This window comes from Onychostoma macrolepis, chromosome 04 (genome assembly GCF_012432095.1).
Source record: "Onychostoma macrolepis isolate SWU-2019 chromosome 04, ASM1243209v1, whole genome shotgun sequence".
NCBI lineage: Eukaryota > Metazoa > Chordata > Actinopteri > Cypriniformes > Cyprinidae > Onychostoma > Onychostoma macrolepis.
This window is the reverse complement of record NC_081158.1, coordinates 33,920,495-33,945,599: the sequence shown is the minus strand read 5'-3', so window position 1 is coordinate 33,945,599 and position 25,105 is coordinate 33,920,495. Positions and strand designations below refer to the sequence as shown.

General features: G+C 34.9%; 1 protein-coding gene across 1 annotated transcript in view; it reads right to left on the bottom strand.

Moving 5' to 3' along the window:
* si:dkey-97m3.1 (fatty acyl-CoA reductase 1) overlaps nucleotides 1–24,008 on the bottom strand; it is a 35,296-nt gene extending 11,288 nt beyond the window's left edge. The window contains exons 1-3 of the mRNA XM_058773790.1: nucleotides 23,827–24,008; nucleotides 10,742–10,967; nucleotides 965–1,140 (exon numbers count right to left, since the gene is read on the bottom strand). Of these exons, the coding sequence (XP_058629773.1) occupies nucleotides 965–1,140; nucleotides 10,742–10,930 (365 nt within the window). The 5' untranslated portion in view covers nucleotides 10,931–10,967; nucleotides 23,827–24,008. The remainder of the gene's footprint in view (nucleotides 1–964; nucleotides 1,141–10,741; nucleotides 10,968–23,826) is intronic.
* Between the last annotated feature and the right edge of the window lie 1,097 nt (nucleotides 24,009–25,105).

The following is a 25,105-nucleotide window of genomic DNA, read 5'->3' as shown; positions in this document are numbered from 1 at the left end:
AGAACTGCATTCTTGAAACACATTAGGACACTAATGCTGCTTTTATTTTCCTTAAGACAATGAAGCAAGAGGTCGCTGTGAACAGATGTGTGTGTGTGTGTGTGTGTGTGTGGAGATGAAACCGTTCCCTCACTCGCTCCTGCTCCAGAGTCAGCGGTTCACTAATGAATCCCTCGTTCCTCCAGCAGTGAGAACATCTGCTCCTCAGCCGGAGACTCATGACACAGCAGAAGTACTGGATGAGTGTGTGTTTTATCTCTCTTATTCTCACATTTCCTCCCTTTCTTTACAAGTGTAGCTATGGCTTTCAGAATCAGAATCAGAATCAGAATCAGAATTAGCTTTATTCGCCAGGTGTGCGCAAACACACGAGGAATTTGTTGTGGTTTTAAGGTGCTCCTGATACATACATACATACATAAATACACATGTGACATGAGAACAGAAAAAAACATTTAAATAGTAAGACTTAACAATGGATAATAATCCTAATAATAATAAGTATGAATCTGGAACAGTAGATTTATGTACAGATTTGTGCATTATTTACTCTCTATACAGCTGTATAGATAAACATATGTATGTGTATTTACAATGAAGCAAGAGGTCGGACTCATGACACTTCTGCTGTGTCATGAGTCATTTCAAGTTCCATCATACACTAATGTTCAAAAATTTGGGTTCGTAAAGGTTTATTAATGTTTTTGAAGTCTCCTCTACTCACTAGAGTTGCATTTATTTGATCAAAAATATAGTAAATATTATTATAATCTAAAACAGCTGTTTCCTATGTGAATATCTGTTAAACGCTAATTTATTTCTGTGATCAAAGCTGAATTTTCAGCATCTTTACTCCAGTCTTCAGTGTCACATGATCCTTCAGAAATCATTCTAATATGCTGATTTGCCGCTCAGGAAACATCTCTGATTATATGTTTAGTGAATGTGGTCGTGTGTCACTCACTTCAGGGGCTCATCGAAGCGGATGGTGGCGGCGCAGTGGAAGACGATGTTGATACAGGAAGTGAGTGTTTGTACATCCTCTGGACTGATGGCGAGGCCGGGCTGCGTGAGCTCGCTGCTGATGGGGATGATCTTCTGATGAAAGTCAGGATTATCTTCACGCACGCGGTCGAACAGCTGCAAAACATGCACAGACGAGCACGTCAGCATAACAACACTAAACATGACAATTATCATTCTTCACGCTCTCTAAAGTATTCACACATGAAGGCAGCATGTTACTGTTACACGAATTTAAAACTGAAATAAACACTAATTGAAATAAACTGAATTATTTGGAAACCTAATGAGAATCACCATCGAGAACAGGCAAACAAACAAAACAGGAATTTGGGTAGTAAATACAATTAAGATAATTTAGAAAAATTAAGAATAAAAACAATAATAATAGCGCATTATTTGAAAACCAAAATCGAAAATAACTAGGATAAAAAATAAATAACAAATAAATACATACATACACAAACAAACAAACAAACAAATGCTGCATTATTTGAAAACCTATTGAACATCACCATTGAGAGTAACTAGAATAAATGAGGGAAAAAATAAAAGAAAAATAATAATAAATACATACTGTATTATTTGGGAACCTAATAAACATCACCATTGTGAGTGAATGAATGAAAAAATAAATCATTAAATAAATGCATAAATAAAAAGGTAGTTTTTGGGTCATAAATGTACTTAATTGTCATGATTATACAATGCATGCAATACTACCAGAACAAAAACATGATAATAACATAAAATCTCATTCATTACATTCTCTGAAGTAATCATATATCATGTTCATTTAAATGAAATAAATACTGCAATATTAGAAAACCTCATGAGAATCATCATAGATCAAATAAAATAAATTAAAAATGGGATTTTGGGTAGCAAACGTACTTAATAGTTACTTGTCCCTAAAGTAACCTTACAATGCATGCATGGTCCGAAAACCAGGCATCATTTTCATACTATTTTTATAAAATGCAATTTCTCATCTCATTTATTCTGTGGTAAAATGCGATCCGTACATGTATATGTGAGAATTCATCCTTTCAGAAACATTATGTAATTTTCAGTTGGCCAAACCGCAAGATGCAAATGACAAATCTCATCATATTATGTCACAGACTTCAGTGTTTATGTAATGGAGAAAACTGCAGAGTGAATAAATAAGATATTTTTTGACCATAACCAAGCGCACAGGCATTCAGCATGGCATGCGTGACGCGGGACATAGCTGATGAATGCGCTGTGATTTCTGTAATCTGATATCAAAAGAGGATTTGCAGAGACTGCCGTCCTCTCTGACTTATGTTACCCACAATTCCAAGGGTCTGGCAGTGGCACATTCCTGCAGCCGCAGCCAATCAGAATCAGTTCTGCGTAATATGTGACCCCCCGTAACCCCGGCAGCAGGCACCTGCCGAGGGCCAGACAGATGCTGACAGCTGTTGAGCTTCTCGGTCCAGTCACGCTTTTCAATGCATATTTATCCAAGAGAGATTTGCATTTCTAAAAGGAAACAGTGTTTGCATGCCATCAGAATAATATTGAAGTCTGAGGTGTAAATGAAACACCAAAGCTGCTTTATAGTCGCACTGAAAATATTAAATCAAATCACTTTCATTTTCGAATAAATAAAACAATGCAATAACATGAAACTGTCATGCATTACATTCTCAAAATTATTCATACATCATAGTAGTTATATAAAAATTAAATAAACACTGTATTATTTGAAAACCTAATGACAATCACTATTTAAAAAAAAATCTAAATAATAAGTTTGAGGTGTAAATGAAATGCCAGAGGTGCTTTAAAGTTGAACCAAAAATATTACATTAATTTCAATAAAATAAATTTATTACAAATTAAAAAACAACTAAAAACACAATAATAAAACATTTAAACAAATTAAACAAATGTAATTTGCTTAATTTAATTTATAAAAATAAAACGAAATAAGAAAATTAATAATAAAATACTATTTATCAAATAAATTTCACAAAAAAAAAATATAAGACAGAAAACTATTTTATTACATAAACAAATTATTATTCAAAAACCGGTCAAATACTTCATTTTCAAAAAAAATAAACAAAATACAAATAAAAAAAAATCAATACCTAAAAAAAAATAAAAAAATAAAAATGGAAAACAATAAAAAAGAAATTACACAAACTTCAAATAAAAAAACACAAATAAATCAATACATTTAGAAATACAAAATAAAAAAACAGAAACAAAAAATATTCCTCAAATTTCATGTACAAATCAAAAACGATTGTAATTAGAGCAAATAAAGCCCATTTAGACACCATATCAGTATCAGTATGCAAATAAGCACCAATCCACATTTAAATGCCACATCTAAACCTTCCTGAAGGACGAGAGCTTGTAAAACACGTCACAATCTGACTTTTTCCCAGGAGCTGCTGTGAAATTGTCTGGGAAAGCATGGCGTGTTATAAAGTCTACTTGCATGTTGAGACACGGATCATTTTATTTGCTTTCGCAATGTGTTCGTTTATTCAAGATGTTGTCAAAGGTGACAACATGAGATGTACAGTACACATTCACTCCTGTTTCAACAGAAACACACTTTCTTACACAACTACTGGGAAATCTCTAAGACCTGTTGCTATACGAGACATTTTTTGAATATTAAACTATACAAAAAGTAAACGTATATATATTAATAATTATAAATATTTTTATCTAGATATATTATACATATATATTTTATAGTTATTTATTTAGTTTGGTTTTTAAATATTAAACTTTATAATTTACAAAATAAAATCAGATTTATTAAAAACAAAACAAAACAAAAATATATAAAAATAAGAAATAAAATAAACTTTAATAAAAACGAATTATTAATCAAATAAAAAGGTCACTTAGAAATAAAACAAAACAAAAAAAATATTTTTGTTTGGCAAACTAAAACTGAACAAAGTTCAAATTTTAAATAATTTGAAATAGTAATTTAAAAAAATTATTAATAAATGAAAATGTTAAAAACAATTACTCAAATTAAACAAACTAAAATATAAACAAACTATAGGATAAAAGCAAAATATTAAAACTAATAGTAAATAATTAGTACAATAATACAATTATTAATAAAATACAATTTCCTTTGCAAAATAAAGAACAAATACAAAACAATAATAAAAACAAATTATATAACAGACATAACAGAACTTATTTGACTAATATGATGTTTGTGCGCAACAAATAAAGCAACTATCTTGTCTTTTACAACCAGAGGATTTTCAAATGCAAATGAAAGTGCATAATTTAAATATGAAAAATCATCAGGGGAGTATTTCCCACACACTCAAACATGCAAATATTACAGGAATAAAGCCCTAAATAATATCATCTGAACACATAAGTCTGGTCATAACGGCCATTAACACAGATTACTGGACAGATCAGACAACATATGGGGCATGAGAGCAGTCTAGCCAACACGCACACACACACACACACACACACACACACACACACACACACACACACACACACAGATTTAGAGAGTTCAGAAGACACTGGACAGAGAAGAAGTTAAAAGGTCAAGATGCACAAAACTAGAAGGAGAATCTGTTCATGTCAGACAGGAGGAGCGCGAGGAGCTACAATGCTTTTCAGAAATGCAGTAAATTAAGGAAATGAGCGCAGCCGCTTCAGCCAAACTTCCTGCCGCGGTTTGTGTCACCGGGCAACAAAAACACAACACACACCCGCATGCTGGCATAGTATGAAGCTCCATATGCTGCTGCAGCTCTGCCAGAGCGAACGCCCTCAAACACACACATACACACACACACAGTAGAATACAGCACATCAGTGTTATTACTGCCATCAAAACTACTCAACTGCTCATTAAAATAAAGCTACATAAAAAATAAAATGGAAACTAAAATTGGAAAACTAAAACTGAACAAAAAACAAACATTAAACTGATTAAAGTTAATTGATTAAAAAAAAAAAAAAATGGCAAAAGCACATCCCTAAATTACTAAAAATTTAACTAACATTTTTATAAACTCAAACTATCCACAAGTTTCTGGGGGGCGCTACTGTAAAAAAGAATGTGGGTATAACTTCCGGTGAGGCGGTGGAAGTAGTATACCAATGGTATTTTGTGTGCTAATAAGTGCTACATTGATTAATTAGTTTGTGTCAGGATTGATAATTAGTCACACGAAAATAAAGTGGTATTTACCATTATTTCACAAAAGAAAGACACACACAGCCTGTTATTCAGTCGCGGCTGTTTCTGTTTATTTGTAGTCACAGACAGGTTAGGTCTACATCACATTTAGAAAGAATTATAATTTCTTATCATTTTCCATTAAAAATACGAGCATGAGTAGCTTTAGCACTCTCTCCAGTCCCAATACATTGTCATATTTTCAGTCAGAAAAACAGGGAGCTCCCGAACAAAAACTAGGTTAATGATTTATGACATACGCGGAGCTATCAGGTAACGTGAGAGGAGACTTATTGACAGATAAAATATGTAAATAAATAAATACATCACTTGTCTGATTTTTCAGGCGGTCGTATTTACTATTTACATGGTAATGCGTGCATAGTCTTTTGCATCGCATATTTCTGCTTTGTTGATAATCCACATCGGATCTCAAACAGAAGTTTTCAAACACTTGCTGCAGTCTGAAAGTGAGTTTTGAGCTAAAAATTATTTTACTTTAATGTTTATGTTAGCTGGTAACTATATGAAATGATCCGCGGCGCTGACGCGCTCCAGACGCGCAGAAACTCCGACAGTCCCGCTTGTTTACTTCGAGCCAGAAGACACTCCTACTTTTGACGCAAGGCCTCATGGGGCGTAGGAAACTTGTGGATAAATTAAAAGCTAATTTTAAAAAAAAAATTATTAAAAAGTATATAAATAATACTAAAGTAGCACTAATTAAAACAGTATCCAAAAAAAAAAAAAAATCTTTAATTTTTTTTATTAAATTAAAATTCAAAATATCAATAAAAGTTATAATAAAATAATTATATTTATCATTATCTAATTTAAACAGTATCTGGATTATTCTAAAACTAAAAAACTAAATAAATTTGTATTAATAGAAATAAAGCTGAAATGATATATAAATTAAGAAAAAAAACAAAGTTGAAGCACTTAAATTACTAAAACTGAAAAACTAAACCAGAAACAACCTAAATAATAGTATTAAAAACTTAGTGATTAAAAATGTCAAAAGTATATAACAAATTTACTAACAATAAAATAAAAAGTAAAACTATAAAATAAAAATAATTCAAACTATTAAAATCAACTGTAATAGAATAAAAACACTTTTGCTTATCTAGTTAAAACAGCATCATGTTTATTATGGCTTACTAAAACTAAAACAATTTTAAAAAGTTAATAGAAATAAAGCTGAAATTAAATAAAATATTAAATAAAACAAGAAATATTAGGTGAAAATAGCTAATTAGAAAATGAAATTTGAAAGTTTAAGTTGATGCAATAAAAGTTCTAACAGCAATAAAATTAAATTTAAAAACTATTTGGATTCTTTAAATAATTAATTAATTATAATCAGCAATTAATATGTAATAAATAATACATTTTAATGTAAGTTTGTATAAAATAACAACTGAAAATATAAAAATTTAAAGTAATTTAAAATATTAATAAAAACTATAACATTATTTACAATAGTAACTGCTGATCTATTTGGAAACCGTTCAAACTCATCGATTAAAGCTGGACTGTACGAGAAAGGAAGTGACACGCGGATAAAGGATGCCACAGGTTCACTGTATTGAGGTCAGGGGTTCGCCGAGGTCGAGCACTGTAAACATTTGCTCTCTCTGTGGAGGAAAGAGCAAACGGTGCATTGTGGGACGGCGGTCGCTCGGTGCCAGTCTCCACTGGGCCTTCTGGCACAAAAAACCCCATTGTGTGTGAGTGGGAGAGAGAGAGAGAGACACAATACTCCTTCAGTTCCTGCACTGCCGTGGCCTTGGGTGAATGATAAGCACACACAAACCACACACACACGCGCGCGCTTGAAGAAACAGAGAGCAGAAGCGCAGTCGACTGGAGAGACTGAAGGAGGGACGGAGGTTAGAGAGAGAATGAAGGTGGATCTGGTGCTTTATCACAGGTAGATCAGTATCCCTGCCTAAACCGACTGAATTATTCACCCGCGGGACGTCCAGCTCTCACACGCGGCCTGTGCGTCCACAATACAAATCACGAGTGAATTCAGAAATTCATACAATTTCAATTAGAAAATATAATTTCATTAAAAAAAAGTGATAAAAATAAAACAACATATATACACAGTCAGGTCCATATACATTTACATCCATATATATATATATATATATATATATATATATATATATATATATATATATATATATATATATATATATATATATATATATATTAAAGTAATTAGATTTTAGATGATCATTTTCTTTTTGATCATGATCATTTTTAATTTTTCACCTATACTATAATTTTTTTTCCATTTACCTATTCTATAAACCGAAAGTTATAAAAGCTATATAAAGCTTGTCTCTTTAATTATTTAAGAATCTGGTGAAAGGCCATTTAAATGACAAAACAATGGATATGTTTGTTTGAGATTGAATGGCTTCCCACATTAGATTTTCCTTCTCCAAACACACACACACACACACACACACACACACACAATCTGCCTGTGTGAGCGCCTGAGCATTCCTTACATATACAACCCACACGTATTTTCTATCAGCTAACCCAAACCCTAAACATCTGCAGAACACTAGATTTATCTTCTGGCTGATTTACAAGTCTCTCTAACTAGTGAAGACCAGTCAAATATCTCATTAGTGCGTTATCAAAGTATTTCACAATATAAATCAGGACATTTGGTCCTCACAAGTATAGACAAAACAAGTACACACACACAAGATGTAATGAGGTTTATATCAGAGGTCAGAGAGTTTGCGCAGCGCTGACAGAATCAGTCCATCTGACCCATAATGACCCATAATGCTGATCTGAGTCTCATAACAGCTGAGCTTCATTATGTGGTATAATTAGTATAAATAGTATAATTTTATACTATTTTAATAGTATAAAAATACTATTATAGGATTTTATAGGATGTACTAATTTACAAATGTAACAAATTACAAAAAAAATGTTTTAAAAACAAACATTTTAAAATGAACTATTATTAATATAATAAAATGTTAAAAAAATAAAAAAAATAAATAAAAAAAGCAAATACATATTTGCTAACGTTTTGCTAGGATATTGCTGTTGAATACCAACTGGCATAATATATGATATTTGATGATGATGATGATGATGATGATAATACTACTACTAATAATAATATAGTTATTTATTATTCATACATATTTTATAAATAATATATTTTTAATAATTGCTAAATAATGATAACAATAATATTTATTATAATGACCATATATTTAATATAGTTAATTTTTATTTATGTATTTTAATTATATATAAACAATATATCATTGCTAAATAATAATACTTTTATTTATGATAATGACTATATATTTAATATATTATATAGCATTTATTAAATGTATTAAATATATAAAATATACATTATCATATATAAATATATAATTACTTATTATTATTGTTGTTATTAATGATAATATTTATTACATATTTAATACACTAACTGGCCCAAGTTTAAAAAAAAACAAAAACACAATAAGAATAATACACCTGCAATACACACACACACAGACAGAGACACACACACACACACACACACACACACACACACACATACACACACACACACACACACACACACACAGACACACACACACAGACACACACACACACACACACACAGACACACACACACACACACACACACACACACAGAGAGAGACACAATCTGCCTGTGGAATAAATTTCTTTGCTGGAAAGTTTTGCTCAAACTAAACGAATGCGAGTAAGTTCAAGAAACACACGTGGCTCTCCGTTACAGCGGATGTGACTCATCCTCACATAAAGAAAGAGTTTCTCCAGCGCTGCTCCGTCAGCCTGGAGTAATGAAGCCACACCTACAGCACGATCGGACGGGTATGGAAATACAGATCATAACTCATATGGATGCCGTTTGTGGTGGGGTTTCCATGGCAACAATCAAAGAGTGTTTTCCATTACCACCCGAGGGAAAGCAGCGCATCAACTTCTGCAGCAGGTTTCAGAGGATCGAGTTCAGGGAAACAATAGTGAAAAACCCTGATGACCACGATTGTGCAAACACAGATGCGTTTTGTACGCTTTGACGTAACTAACTATTTAAGGATCAACACGTGGTTAACTGAAGTTTGGATGCGATCAGATGTCATCCAATCACAAAGACTAAGATATCCAATGACAAAAACTTCTGTCTGAAAAACCTGAAAAGCAAGAAATTAAGAAAAGTACAATGTTCTACAATGTGAAAGGTTATAAATGTCTTAAAAGTGTGCCAAACACACTGATTCTGATGCTAAAGAAGAGCTGCTCGATTAGAAACTAAACGTTTCTTATTTTGATATTGTGATATATATTTTCATTATATTTAACATTATTTTACTATTTAACATAATTTTTCAATTTATTATCATCTTGTATTATTATTACCACTTCCTCTACTATTATTATTACTATTGTAGTCATTGATATACATTCTCAATACAACAGTAATTTCTTATTTTGTTTGTATTTTTAGTAATATTAAAGGCAGGGTAAGTGATTTCTGGTAGCCAATGTTGATATTTGAAATCACCAAAACAAACACGCCCCTACCCCAAAAGGGTCTCGCCCCTATTTTGATAGCTCCGCCCCCACACATACGTAGCCTACGCAACCCAGGCAACGATTAGTTCTGTGAAACAAAGCAAAACCAATATTACACCGTGTCTACACCGGACGCGAGCGGCGCAACAAAATACTATAGAAGTCATTATAATCAGTGCTGCTGTCTACACTGGATGCTGCGCGGCGCTACAAATCCCCGACAGAAAACTGCTGCCGTGTTAACTATTTATGACGTGCTGACACAAATTTCAAATGATTTTCAACAGTTGCTTTGTCGCGTCCAGTGTAGCCAGACTTTAGCTGAGAAGAAACAAAGCAACCTCGGCGTCCGATCGCAGGCCTTCCGCTCCTTGAGTTCTCTCCAGCGCTGGAAAGCTGATCCGATATTTACATGGGACCTACTTCTTGCCTTATCGTTCCGCAGACGTTTTCCTCTTTTGTTTTTCTATCCGCCATCTCTATCTTTCTGTCGCTCGGCTCGGCTGTTCACTGAACGCTCTCTCCTCCACATCATGAGTAGACACGCCCCTTACTGCTGATTGGCTACAAGTTTGTTTTGGTACTCTGCCCCGTTTTCTAAAGCGTTTTTGAAAAATTACATTCCCCATCTTTAATAATAGAAAACAATAGATCTTATTTGGTGTAACATTATTATTCAGTCATAGTAATCATCACCATTACGAATAATAATAGTATGCAATTTTATAGAGAAATACTGCTTTAAGTCATATTGATACTTAAATACCATAATAATAATAATAAAATAAAAAATAAATAATAGCAATTTTTTTCAGAAAACATGTTTTAAATTTTTCTCTCCAAGTTGTAATGAGAAGGACGGTGAATAAACGTGACACTGAGAGCTCTCACCTTACACTTCATCATGTCCTGGACGCGCTCGGACATGGACTGACCGGCTTTGGGCCGGACGAGGATGTAGAGGGCGTTGACGTCGGGACAGGAGCGCAGCAGCTTCTCCAACAGCACCTTCCCCATGAAGCCCGTGGCTCCGGTGATCAGCACGTTCTTCCCCGCGTACCACTCCGAGATCGAGGCCATGATGACGGTGAGAGACGAGCGCCGCTCCTCCTGAACACTGACACAGAGACGGAGAGAGAGGATGAGCGGCCCATTCACCTGACTCACAGTCAAAACACACTCAGCGGGGAAATACAGCCTACTGCTTCCTCAGGACACATTCTGACATTCTGACTCACTGGACACTTTTGTAATCTCCGCCCTTCTCTACTGTTTGCAAAGGTGTTCAGAGGGAACTGCAGTGTGTTGCCAAAAGGTCGCTAGGCGGTTTCTCACTGCCCTTAGAGGTGAAAATCATGCGTCTGATCACTAAAGTAACTGTGCACACACACACACACACAGAACGTTAACACTTACTGCTGCTGTTTGTTTAACACTTGCATGAGTGATCGTTAGAGTGATCAGTGATGTTTGACTTGGCAAACACAGCTAATAAAGCATGCATAGGTGTGTCTAGATGTTTTGTGTGGATTCATTTATCCCGCAGTCACCGTGTTCGCACACACTGTGTTTCATCAATGAAAAGAAAGAGAAAATACAGCTTATATTCTCTCCGAGTATCTTCTGCCATTATTACAAGAATCCACAAGACAACACAAGAATAATTTTCTTTGTTATATAGTGAAATTATATGCAATTAACGTAAAACAATTGTATATATTTTAAATACTAAATGTTTCATAATTAATACTACTATATTAATATGACTAAATATTACAATATTAATAGTATATAATATTAATATTATATATGCAATATACGCTACATTTTTACCTCCATAACTAACAAAAATAAATATTCCATAATTTTTTTACTTCAGTTATAAGTATATATAAAAATTTAAAAATAATCTTATAATCCTACAATCAATCAATTAGTTATATATATATATATAAATAGCATAATTTATTTCATAATAATTAATAAGAACAACAATGAAAAGCAAATATATTATTATAATGATTATATAGCTACTATATTTTAATAAATAAAAACCAGAATGACAACATTATTAATATTGATTATATAAACAAATACAATTTCCTACATAATAAATGAAGGATTATTTATACAACCCTTATAAAAGGCGCCACTGTCAACAAATCAGAACAAAAAGTAAATGTTAAATAAAATATATAATATGTAAACAAAACTGAAATGTTTTTAAATGTTACCTGGCGTCATCTTTAACAGTCCTTATACATACATACATACACACACACACACACACACACACACACACACACACACACACACACACACACACATACATATATATATATATATATATATATTTATTGATGCGTGTGTGTGAGTCTGTTGTGCTGCTGTGAGGTTTGTGTTTGTAGCTCCGTGTACCTTCGCTTTTTATTGAATCTCTACCTTACTTTCACTCCCTTTTGTCTAAAGTGATAATATATAACTTAATTCTCACCATATTTCTGGTGTTATCTTTCAAACTAATCTAACTAATTTGATCGTTCGCCTTTAAAAACCGTGAGTGCAGCTTGTTAGCCCGTTAGCTTGTCACTCGCGGTTCCATTTGCATTTCTATTCGCGCCTATTATTATTATTATTATTTTTTTTTTTTTTTTTTTCCTCGCTCCGTTTTTCACGAGCTCATCTAACAACAGTGGTAAGTGGTAAGTTAAGTTGGTATCATTCATCAATCACGGTGAGTAATGGCTTCTTCTCCTGCTATTGTTGTTTGCACTGTCTGCCACATGTATAGTTTATCTGTCTCTGTCAGCAGCGAGGGATTCACATGTGATAAATGCAGGGAAATAGTTAGGCTGACAGAGAAGGTTTTAGAACTAGAGACACGCATCCAAACTTTAGTTGAGGACAGTAAGAATGTGAGGGCTGTAGATACTGCTTTGGATGCGACTAGCTCAAGGAGTCCTGTACATTGTTCGGTTTCGGTTGAGCCCGTGCAGCAGGGCAACTGGGTGACTGTGAGGCGGCATAGTCGCGGGTCAAAACACCACTCTTCCGTTCCGATCAGAACATCAAACAGGTTCTCCTCACTCAGTGAAACACCCACTGAGAAACCTGATGAAAGTGCTCTAGTTATTGGCGATTCTATTGTACGGAACGTGAAAATAGAGACACCAGCCACCATAGTCCATTGTTTACCAGGAGCCAGAGCGCCTGACATCTTGGCAAATTTAAAAGTGCTGACTAATGCTAAACGTAAATTCAGTAAGATTGTTATCCACGTCGGCGCTAATGATGTTCGACTTCGCCAGTCGGAGATCACCAAAAATAATGTTAAAGAGGTGTGTGAACTTGCAAGTACGATGTCAGACACTGTAATATGCTCTGGTCCGCTCCCTGCTTACCGGGGTGATGAGATTCATAGCAGACTGTCGTCACTCAATGGCTGGATGTCTAAGTGGTGCCCGCAGAATAACATAGGCTTTATAGACAATTGGAAGAATTTTTGGGGCAGACCTGACCTGTTGAAAAGAGATGGTGTTCATCCCTCCTGGGGTGGTGCCGCTCTTCTCTCTAGAAATATGGCACATAGTCTTAGAGTTCGTATTTGACTAACTGGAGCCCAGGTCAGGAAGCAGACAGACTGGCTAAACCGATCGTCTGCTAGCCACCTCACGTCACCAAAGTCAGTTAACTCTCAGCACATAGAAACTTTTTCATCTAGATATCACGCTATAGAGACTGTGTCTGTTCCCGAACTAGAAAATACAGAAAACATCCAAACCAAAGTAATAGTAACAATTTAATTGATGTTCAACAAATAAAAAACGATATAATACAGATAAACACATGATAAAGCTTGGCTTATTGAATATTAGATCCCTTTCTTCAAAAGCACTTTTGTAAATGATATGTTCACTGACCATAAACTAGATGTGCTTTGTTTGACAGAAACCTGGCTAAAACAAGATGATTACATTACTTTAAACGAGTCTACACCCCAAGATTACTGTTACAAACATGAACCGCGTCCAAAAGGTAAAGGGGAGGTGTTGCTACAATTTATAGAAATATTTTCAGTATCTCTCAGAGGTTGGGTTTCAAGTATAATTCGTTCAAGTAATGGTGCTTCATATAACGTTATCCAAAGAAACAAGTGTTAATGATAAATCCCTGTGATGTTTGTACTGGCTACTGTATACAGGCCACCAGGGCACCATACAGACTTTATTAAAGAATTTTCTGATCTTCTATCAGAGTTAGTGCTGACTGCAGATAAAGTCCTAATCGTTGGTGATTTTAATATCCATGTTGATAATGAAAGAGATTTGTTGGGATCAGCATTTATAGACATTCTAAACTCAATTGGTGTTAAACAACACGTGTCAGGCCCTACTCATTGTCGAAATCATACTCTAGATTTAATACTGTCACATGGAATTGATGTCAGTGGCGTTGAAATTTTACAGCAGAGCGATGATATCTCAGATCATTATCTAGTCTCCTGTATACTCCATATAGCTAAAGCTGTAAAGCCAACTTCTTGTTACAAATATGGTAGAACCATCACTTCTACCACAAAAGACTGCTTTGTAAATAATCTTCCTGATTTATCTCAGTTCCTCAGCATATCCAATAGCTCAGAACAACTTGATGATGTAATTGAAACTATGGACTCTCTCTTTTCTAGCACTTTAGATGCGGTTGCTCCTTTACACTTAAGGAAGATTAAGGATAAGAGTCCAACACCGTGGTATAATGAGCACACCCGCGCCCTAAAGAGAGCAGCCCGGAAAATGGAGCGCAGCTGGAGGAAAACTAAATTAGAGGTATTTTGTTTAGCTTGGCGGGAAAGTACCCTATCCTACAGAAAAGCATTAAAAACTGCTAGATCTGATTACTTTTCGTCTCTTCTAGAAGAAAACAAACATAACCCTCGGTATTTATTCAATACAGTAACTAAATTAACGAAAAATCAAGCATCAACAGGTGTTGGCATTTCCCAAGAGCATAGCAGTAATGACTTTATGAACTACTTCACTTCCAAGATCGATACTATCAGAGATAAAATTGTATCCTTGCAGCCGTCAGCTACAGTATCGCATCAGATAGCGCACTATAGATCCCCTGAGGAACAATTCCATTCATTCTCTACTGTGGAGAGGAAGAATTGTATAAACTTGTTAAATCATCTAAACCAACAACATGTATGTTAGACCCGATTCCATCTAAACTACTAAAAGATTAATTATCCTTTTAGACAGTGATGTAGACAACAAAAAAGTAGCCTTTCAAATCGTTAATATTGTATGTTTTAATTCTATGACTCTCTTCATTAATTCAACCCATTCTTGCATTCTGTCTGGAATATGTTTCTAACCTCTGCATCACATTGTTATTAAAAGTGATATTTCACCCAAAAATGAAGATTCTCATGTCGCCCCAGATTATTAGTCTGTATAATGCAAGGGAACAGGACCACTTCAGAAACCACACAAAGTGAACACGACCGTCAAGTTAAAAAAATTAATATTCGTAATTTTCATTGTTTCACTTGAGACGACACTGATTCATTAACAGGGGTTGTATGAGTTACTGTCATATTCACTTTGTGTAGCTTTTGAAGTGCAATTTTTGGACATCCCATACTTGTTATACGAAAAAAGATGATTTAGTTTAGATGATTTAGATCTTAGTTTGTGTGCTCATCTAATAAATGAATTAGTTTAACTGCATGATTTTTACTGTACCACCAATAACCTACTCCTAAATATAATGTAGAAACTTAAATTTTCTGTAAAGCTGCTTTTCAATGATTTGTATCGTGAAAAGCGCTATACAAATAAATTTGAATTGAAAAAAACTGTATTTTTCTCCCTTTAACAAAACTTCTGTATGTCTGCCAGAAAAAAAAGTACTTCTACTTTAATACTTGAGTACAATTTAAAGTTGTACTTTTTTTACTTTTACTCAAGTATGTTTTTGGCCAGATACTTGTACTTTTAACTGAGTAAAATTTTCACTGAGTATCTTTACTTTCACTTGAGTAAATATTTGAGTACTTTTTACACCTCTGATCGAGGTCACCCTGTTTTTGCATAAGGCACTATTTTGAAGAACTTTAGGCAAATGTGTATTTGGCAGCTTTCAATGTCATAGAGAGGCTGAAAAGGAAATACTAAAGCATGTGTAAAAGCTCTCTATATAAATATTAGGGCTATGTATCACCAGCAAAGTCACGATATGATACGATACGATACAGGACTGCACTGAGTTTCACCTCAGCTGTTTATTAAACACTGCATACTATAGGGCCACTTCTAACTATAGGCAGAGCTGCAGTTGACCTCTGCATTACGAAGGGCCTTCATAACTGTACCACAGTGCAATATAGATAATGGCATATGTTTCATGTTTACATTGGGCACTCCCCACCATCTTGTTTTTATGCCCATAAATAATAATGTACTGGTTCTAATAAAATTATATTGTAATGTACTCATTCTATCATTGCACAAATTATACAAATGATGCACACTCTACGTTTAAAAAAAAAAAAATGAGAAGAGTTTTAAAGCAAACTAATGCGCTGTCTTCACTGTATCTCACGCACACACGCGCTCAGTCACTCACACACACACACACACACACACACACACGCTCAGTCACTCACACAGATCACGCTGCGTCCGAACACAGACATTCAGGAACAAACTTTTTAGCGCTGCCTCGCAATTTTATCAACTAAATAGCTTAATCGCTCAAGAGCTACATTATCTTTCTCAACAAGGAGCTAGTAACATCATTGTTTCTAAAGGAATTAAAGCCACAACGCGACAAAACAGTGGTAATTCATACACGCATACACAGCCTCTCTCTCTCTCTCTCTCTTTGATAAATTACAATTTTCTGATAAATTGTATCGGCGTTTTCAGAAAGCAAGCACGTTTATCCACAGTGGAGAGAGCGCGTGCACATGGTTGCAAGGTTGACAAAGATAAGCATCACATGTAGCAGATATTTCTGTATTGCGTAAGTGCGAGGCTCTGTTTCGGGGATTACATCTCTTTATATCAGGCAACCCAGTTGTGTTCCTCTGCGGCCAGATAAAACCTTGTTGTAGCCTATATATTATCCTCTAGTCATTATGTTTTTTGAGAAACCTCGCACTTTTCTACTCAATTTTAAACGGTGTTCTTGTATTCAAATTAAGCGCGGTCACTGCTGCACACGTGCCACAATATAGATACAGGGCCAGCTGTATCGAACACAGCACTAATAAATTATTTTAATAAATTTATATTTTAATTTAATTTAATCTATTTTAAGTAATAAAAATATAAATTAATGCAAATAATATTAATATTATAAATATACACAATTAAAAAGAAATGAATCTATTAACATTCTGCAAAAAATGAATTTGTTACTAAACAATTGTGTGATTTTGCTCAAATTCCTTGAATTGCAATGCACTAAATTCATCTTCCTGTTATTTCAATAGAACTTCTAGATGGGTGTGTGGCCGATTCATTCAAATTTCACCTTGTGCATTTCAAAGGGAAGCCAATTCCACGCGCAGGCGCACGCGCACACACACACACACACACACACACACACACACACACAGAGTCCTCAGCTCTGGTTCCAGCAGTGACCCGTGGACCCTTAACACACGTCAACTACACCAGTGATTTATTATGCAGTGTCAGACACCAGCCATATTCCAGCTGCAATCTGATCCAGTCCTGATACAATACACCACGACACTAGTTCGCTTTAATTTGGGCTTGAATTACAGGAAGTGTGGACGAGAGCAACATTATCTGCAGAAGCGTCTGTTTCAGCCTCGCTTCAAGAATGAAGAAACAAACACGATGCAATCCAACGAACAATCACTCTCACCGGCCAAAAACACCACAGCACAGCCGTCTGCGGTTATAAAGGACTTAAAAAACATGAATCCACAGGAAACAATCTACCCAAACAGGAAGAGGGTTTCAGATCTACTGAGATACTTTACCATTCAGAAGTTTGGTTTTTCTGAAAGACGTTAATGCTCCGATGCATTAAATTGATCAAAAGTGACAGTAAAGACAGTTTTAAGCTTTTTATTCATCAGCTTCCCACACAAATATTCAGCAGCACTCAACTGTTTTCAACATTGATAATAATCAGAAATGTTTCTTGAGCAGCAAATCAGCATATTAGAATGATTTCTGAAGGTTCACGTGATACTGAAGACTGGATGCTGAAAATTCAGAAAAACAGATATTCACATTAAAAAAACAGTTATTTTAAATCATAATAATATTTCACAATTTTACTGTATTTTTGATCAAATAAATGCAGCCTTGATGAGCAATGGAGTGACTGGTCTGAACTTGTGAAGGGGAAATCAAAGCAAATGTCCCATGAGCCTGCAGGGCCAGATCAGAGGATCTCACCAGAAGCCTAAAGCGATTCATGACATCGGTTACTGACCTGAGATCATTTTCATTTCATTACCATATGTGTCTAAATATAGTGTATGCTATGTCACTTGCCATTTTTAAATATGGAAATCGTACTCATTTGTTTTATCACAATATGATAACTCGGTGAACAATCAAAAAGCATTTTCGGTTTGAGAAGATGCCATTTTTTTCATGCAATTAAACGTTAATTGTAAATCAGTATTTAGGGTATCTTCGAATTCACTCTCCATCCAGTAAATGCATGTAATCTATAGCGAAAATTACAATTAAATTAATATAATAATCTTTTTTTAAATTTTTCTAAACACAGAAAAAAGTGGGGTCAATAATATCAAAAATAAAAATTTGGACAAATCTTTTCAAAGTTTTACATGATATCAAAGTCAAAATAAATGAAAATGTTTTAGCAAATGTATCACATAATGAACAAATCAAAAGCATTTTAAACGTAAATGTAGAATTTTAGAACTTTATCACACTCCAGGATGTGACATCATTTTGGAGGGAAAATGCAAGTAGGCAAAAAGCAGCAATGGATTTGATTGACTAAAGTCTGATATACACTTTTTTTAGTAATAAGTTTCAACACAAACATATTAATTTTTCATAAGTTCAAAAGGTTCTGAACTAATACTACTCATAGTAGGCATGTTGATTTACCGCCATTAGTCACATTAAAGACATCGAGTGTGTGTGTTCATTGATTTGCCCTACATCAGTTGAACATCCTCTGGGAGCACTGAGAGCAGATTGCTAACATCATTAGCTAATGCATCACTCCAACACTCACTGCTCCATGTACATGAAGAGACGGCCAATAATGGCATCTCATTAGAACACACTTTAAACTCAAGCGCAATAAATCCAGCTTCATCAGAGGGGTCTGCTGTTACTGATTGCAGCTGACACTTGATGCACACTTGGATTTTCCTCAGAAAATGTCATAATATTGTATTTGTGCATTAACCTTAAAGTACATAAAGTGTGCTTTTCATGCATTAAAGCATGTTAAATGTTTTTGTGCATTAATCAAAGTATGTAAAATGTTGTCTTTGTGTATTCTTCTTGTGTATATCATATCTTAAAGTATGTAACATGTTGATTTCGTGCACTAATCTTAAAGTGTGTATTTTGGTGAACTGATCATAATGTATGTAAAATGTTGCTTTCGTGCATAAATCTTAAAGTATGTAAAATGTTGTTTTTGTAAGTACTAATTTAGTTTTCGTGGACTAATCTTAAAGTAGGTTTTGGAACGGTCCTAAATCCTTTCTATAAAGGAACCAAAGGAATTTGCACAACGTCCTGTATTCACAGCGTGGCCTCGCGCAAACACTGTAAACAGATCCACATCAGAGAACGCAGCGCTCCAAGATGCCTCCAGACAGAAGTCAAACAAACAGAGAAACGCACTCACCTGAGGCTACAGACGAACATTTGACTCACAAACGCACTGCCATGTCCTGAGGCTACTGTAAATCATACATGTTCTTATAAATCAGCAGAGTCAAAATCATTCAATCCTGAAGCATTTTAGCACTATCAGACCTGAGAGATGAAACTGGCCCAGATCCAGAAGAGTGAGCACGACTGTTTGAGGTTATGGATTTATTGTGTTACATGAAAACATGCACATTCATCACTTTTACTAAGTAATAGTTTTCTACAAGAAACTGAGGCGTATGCAGAATATGGGATGCTCACAAAAATACCTTGCTTTGCTAAGCATAAAAATCAAGACATCAACCAATGATATCTGTCTTTTTTTTTTTTTAAATAATGTGACGTACAGGGTGAACGCCTGTTAGTTGTGGTGTCAAAATATCCCTCAGTTATTGTTAAACTAAGGTTATATAATTAAAATTACAACAAAACCTACTCATCAGGCATTTTATTAGTTTTGTACTTTAACCGTTTTGACTTGTGATTTTATTCTCATGACATGTATAATAAAGCAGGTGAAAAATCCCATAAACTTACACTGAAGCAGAGATTTATTAACTTCTCAACACTCACGGTTTCTTCAGAAAAAGTAAACATTTAGCTGAATGAACGAATGAATACTTTCCATAAATCAATCAATCAATAACCTGTTTAATAGGGCAGGAATGGATTGTTAGTCTAGCGTTTCTGTCAGACATGTTTCTGGCTAATTAGGCCTGTAGTATAAATAGCAGTTCTAAGTCACATTAATTATAGCCCAGTCCAGAGGGAAATACACAGTTAAAATGACTACAAAATCTATTATGAGTAAAAAGAGAACAGTGCAATGTAAATATAGAAGCTGCCGCATGAGCGCAATGATAAAACTAGGGCTGGATTTACATCCTCAGCTAATGACTACAGGCCATCCAGGTTTGCATTTACTGAAGGAACTAAATAATAGTGTTATTTCAGTATCATGTAAATTCTATTAAAGTTTTTATTAATATTTTTAATTAATTTTTGATCATTTTATTAGTCTTTTTAAAAAAAAATCTCTATATATTTTTTATTTGTTATAACTGTAGTTTTATTTTTAGTTATTTTAGTATCATTTAAATACCTTTACAGTTTTTATTAATCATTTTAATTCGTTTTCATTTTATATTTTAGTTTTCATTTTTATTTTTAGTTCAAGTAGTTTTGTTGTTTTTCTCTCCATATACTATAGTTATTTTTCAGTTTTAGTTACTTTAAATAAAATTATAAATAAATAAAATAAACAAAATAACTAAAATAACTAAAATAACTAAAATAACTAAGTAAAAAAACAACTAGCAAAAATAGTGTCTTTTTTTAATATATAGTTTTTTTTTTTTTTTTACTTTATTTATAGGATTTTCCACAAATTACAAAATATCAAACATTTTAGAGTACTGTTGTACATTTTGACATATGTAGAGAGAGAAAGATGATGATAAGCAGGGATACAAGATGATTGGAACAATTATTGACCCCAAAAATATATATTATAAAAGAAAAATAATAATAATAAAATTTATAAAATAATAATAATGAGTTGCTTCGACAACTACCTGAATAAAAAAATAATAATATATTATATATATATAAAAATAATAATAAATATATATATATATATATTTTTTTTTTTTACTTCAGTTAACATTTTATGGTTTTAGTTTTAATTAATTACCTATAATAACCCTGGTTCAAGTTCAGATTTTAGTCTTTGGTTCTGTATAAATGAAAATCAACACATATCGCAACACCATCTTCATGTAGATGCGAGATTTGTGTGGTTTGTTTAAGTCCGTGTCTGTTTTAACAGTGAATGCCGCAGATTCATGTGTGTAAATACATTGGCCCCCCTCATTCGCTCTCAGTGTGACCCAAGAAGGCCTGCTGATCATCAAACCAGCGCTAATCTCAACATCCTCGCCTTCAGCTCTCGTACTGATCCCGCACTGTTGGAGTGTGATCGCATGGAGCGCATGGATCAAACTAAAGGTCACACGTAGATCAGATCATCAAAACACAAGTGCATCAGTACCAGTCCTAGAACTCCTAAACTCCCTCCATGCAGCACTGATTGTAAGAAATCTACAATGTAAGAAATCTGTCTGCAGATGGCCCTGTCTGTCTGTCTATCTGTCTGTCTGTCTCCAGCAGTATCAGTGTCAAGGTCCAGATAAGGTCCAGCCGTCATATTTAGCGCTGTAAGGTTGCAAAGTGTTATGCACATGCTGTGACCGTATGAACTTGCTGGCATATCTCTACTGTACTTCATCTCTCTCTCTCTCTCTCTCTCTCTATATATATAGAGAGAGTGGCATGTGAGAGAGTACGTTGTTGAATATTAAACAATCTCTGTTTAATGTTGGTACTGCTGCAAATGTACCTTGAGGCATCAACTAATGTACGATAAATTACTAGTGTAATTTACTGGACATTAACCTCTAACAAAACCTTTCAAAAACACGTCCACCCCGAAGCCCTAGTTAACAGGGAATGTTCTCAGAACGCTCTACATTAATAGAACATTTGTTTAAAGTTAATAATGATGTTCTTAAAGCATTAGCACAAGAACATTTTGCTACATTTTTTCCCCTGAAACATTGACTGGATGTTCATCTAACGCTTTTAAAATGTTACTGCTCGTTTCAGTTGCTACTCGTCACCCCTAGACGGCCATCGGGACAAGACCACAGGAACAAAAATGAGTCCTCTGCACAGTCTGACTTTGTTGCAGCCTAGAATTAAACTGCTGGTTTCGTCTGGCCAGAGGAGAACGGAACACTATTTCGACACACTATTTCTAGTGCACACTAAAGCTGCTTTGACACAATCTGCACTGTAAAAAGCGCTTTATAAATAATGGTGACTTGACTTAAGAATGTTCAGAGAACAATCAAAATGAACAATTCTAGAATGTTCAAAGAAAGTTCTGGCAAGGTTATGAACAAACGTTCTTCCAGTTAATAGAACATTGGTTCAAAGTTAATGTTCTCAAAACCTAACATTATTTATAAATGTTGCTACCCGTCTCAGAATGTTCACAGAACATTCAAAACTAACATTCCCATAACATTGGCAAAATAATACAACAGAATATTCCCTTAACGTTCAAATGACCAAGAAGGAGGAAAAAAATGGACGTTTTAAAATAACATTTCTATAACTTAATGGGAATATTTACAAAACGTTCTTAGAACATATTTTGTTAGCTGGAAGTACTCAACTAAAATTATTTGTTAAAATAATTGTTTGCCAATGTAACGATTAAGCACATTTGAGAAAAGCGTTTTTTCTTTTGATTCTGAGATGAAACGCGACCCGGAAAAGATTGACGCTCAAGTGCAACGATGTAGCAAGAATGATTCGATCGCGCCAAACCTCAACAGTTGAAGAATCATTTGTGCTACACTGTAACATTTGAACTGAAGCTTTGGCGCCGCGCGCTCACGCGTTCTCTCTGCTTCACCCGCCACAGCAGCGAACATCTGAACACTGATGTGACATGAAACAGTAAGAAACAAGACCTCTGGGATTATTTAGTGACAGCGGCGTTGCCGCTGATGACGCGTCCGTTTCGGCGGCGACAGACCCGCGTCGGGAGCCGCTGCCGCGCGCACAGAACGCGTGCGGGTGTTTAAAATCAGCTAGAACTAAACGCTTCGATGTTCAAAGTTGTACTTCTTTACACACCATCTTAAAATGCAGCGGTGAAAGACGTAAATATGACGCACCGCGAATGGAACGCAACGAAAACGCGTCCTCCTGTAGCTACAGAAGAGGTTTGAGAGCTGCTCCGGGTAGATGGGGAGGTTTTACATCATTCACTCTTCAAGAATCCAGATCCCAAACACCCTCGATCGGTTTTTCAAAGCACACGTGAACGCATCCAGACCGTCATGATTAAACACACTGAGCACATTCTCTTCCCTTCAAGGATGAGTCAACAAACCGCGACGCGTTCTCTCTTGTAACGGTACATCCGGGATTAAAAGCGAAGCTGCGTTTGGCTCCTAAACCAGAAGCAATCAGAATATCTCGCCTTACCTTGATCATGAATCACGCCGGGTGAAGATGTTCCGAGCCGCTGCAGCGCGTCCCTCTCTAGCGTGCGCGCTCCACAGAGCTGCAGTGAACGCGCCTCTGGCGCAGCGCTGATGGAGACGAGAGAGAGAGAGAGTGTGTGTGTGTGTGTGTGTGTGTGTGTGTGTGTACTGGGTGTGACTCCACACAGAACCACTCAATACACCTTCTACACGAAAACTAACAGTGTTTAGCTTTGCACTTCCTCATTCAGGACTTGTCGGTATTTATGTTTTCTATTGGAATCCATTGCGTGAATAAATTCCATAGGTTTCTGAGAAAACGAAAGTGGCCTTCATTTCTGACAAAAGACACATATTGAAGGTTTAGACCAAATGCGTGGATGCCTAGGTTAAATAATTTATATGCATCAAGTAGGCCTACTCAGCAGCACACCCGAGTATTATTATTCCTCGCATAACTCGGCTTGTCCATTAATAATTTGTTCAAACTGTTTGAGGATTTGTGTTTTACCTCTCTATGAAATATAAGACGATAAATTAGCACTTGCAAACCCAGCTAATAAAAATATGTTCTAATAACGTTTATGAAAAATGTTATTTTTAAATGTTCTCTGAACATACAGCCTGTATGAACGTTAAAGAAACGTTCCATTTTATGTTTTGTAAACGTATTGGGAATGTTACTTTTGAATGTTCTCCGAACGTTCTAAAACAACCAGCTACATTAAAAACAACATTTAAAAAGTTCTATAAATGACACGTTTCTTCGTAACTTTGAGGAAAACTTGCCAGAATGTTGCGAGAACATTCCCTCGGAGCAGTTAAATTGCTTAACCTGTTAACGTAGGTAGCCTGTATCATAACAGTGGAACGTACTTTGCAGTGCTGAGAAGCACATTTTGGATCTTATCTCTTAACTGTCTGCTGCCAGAATGTTGTAGTTTTTTTATTTCCATTACGTTGTCTGCAAGCCAAACAATCTGAGATAAAGAACTGGAATACTGTGCGAAGGACCTGCATGATGATAATCATAGTGGAATGAATTCCAAACAGCACGACGGAAAACAAGCTAGATGGGTGAGGACACGATGCTTCAATGAATGAATAAATAAAACACAGACTTTATTGAGCTACTGACAATAGAAACACAGCGTACAAAGATGACTTAATTGTTTCTGTGGGGCCACAAGACAATAGAAACTGACCATTCAGTTAACACCACATACTCTGAATAATACTGGCGCTATTGAATAAGATGCGTCATTTTAGCTATTATCTCT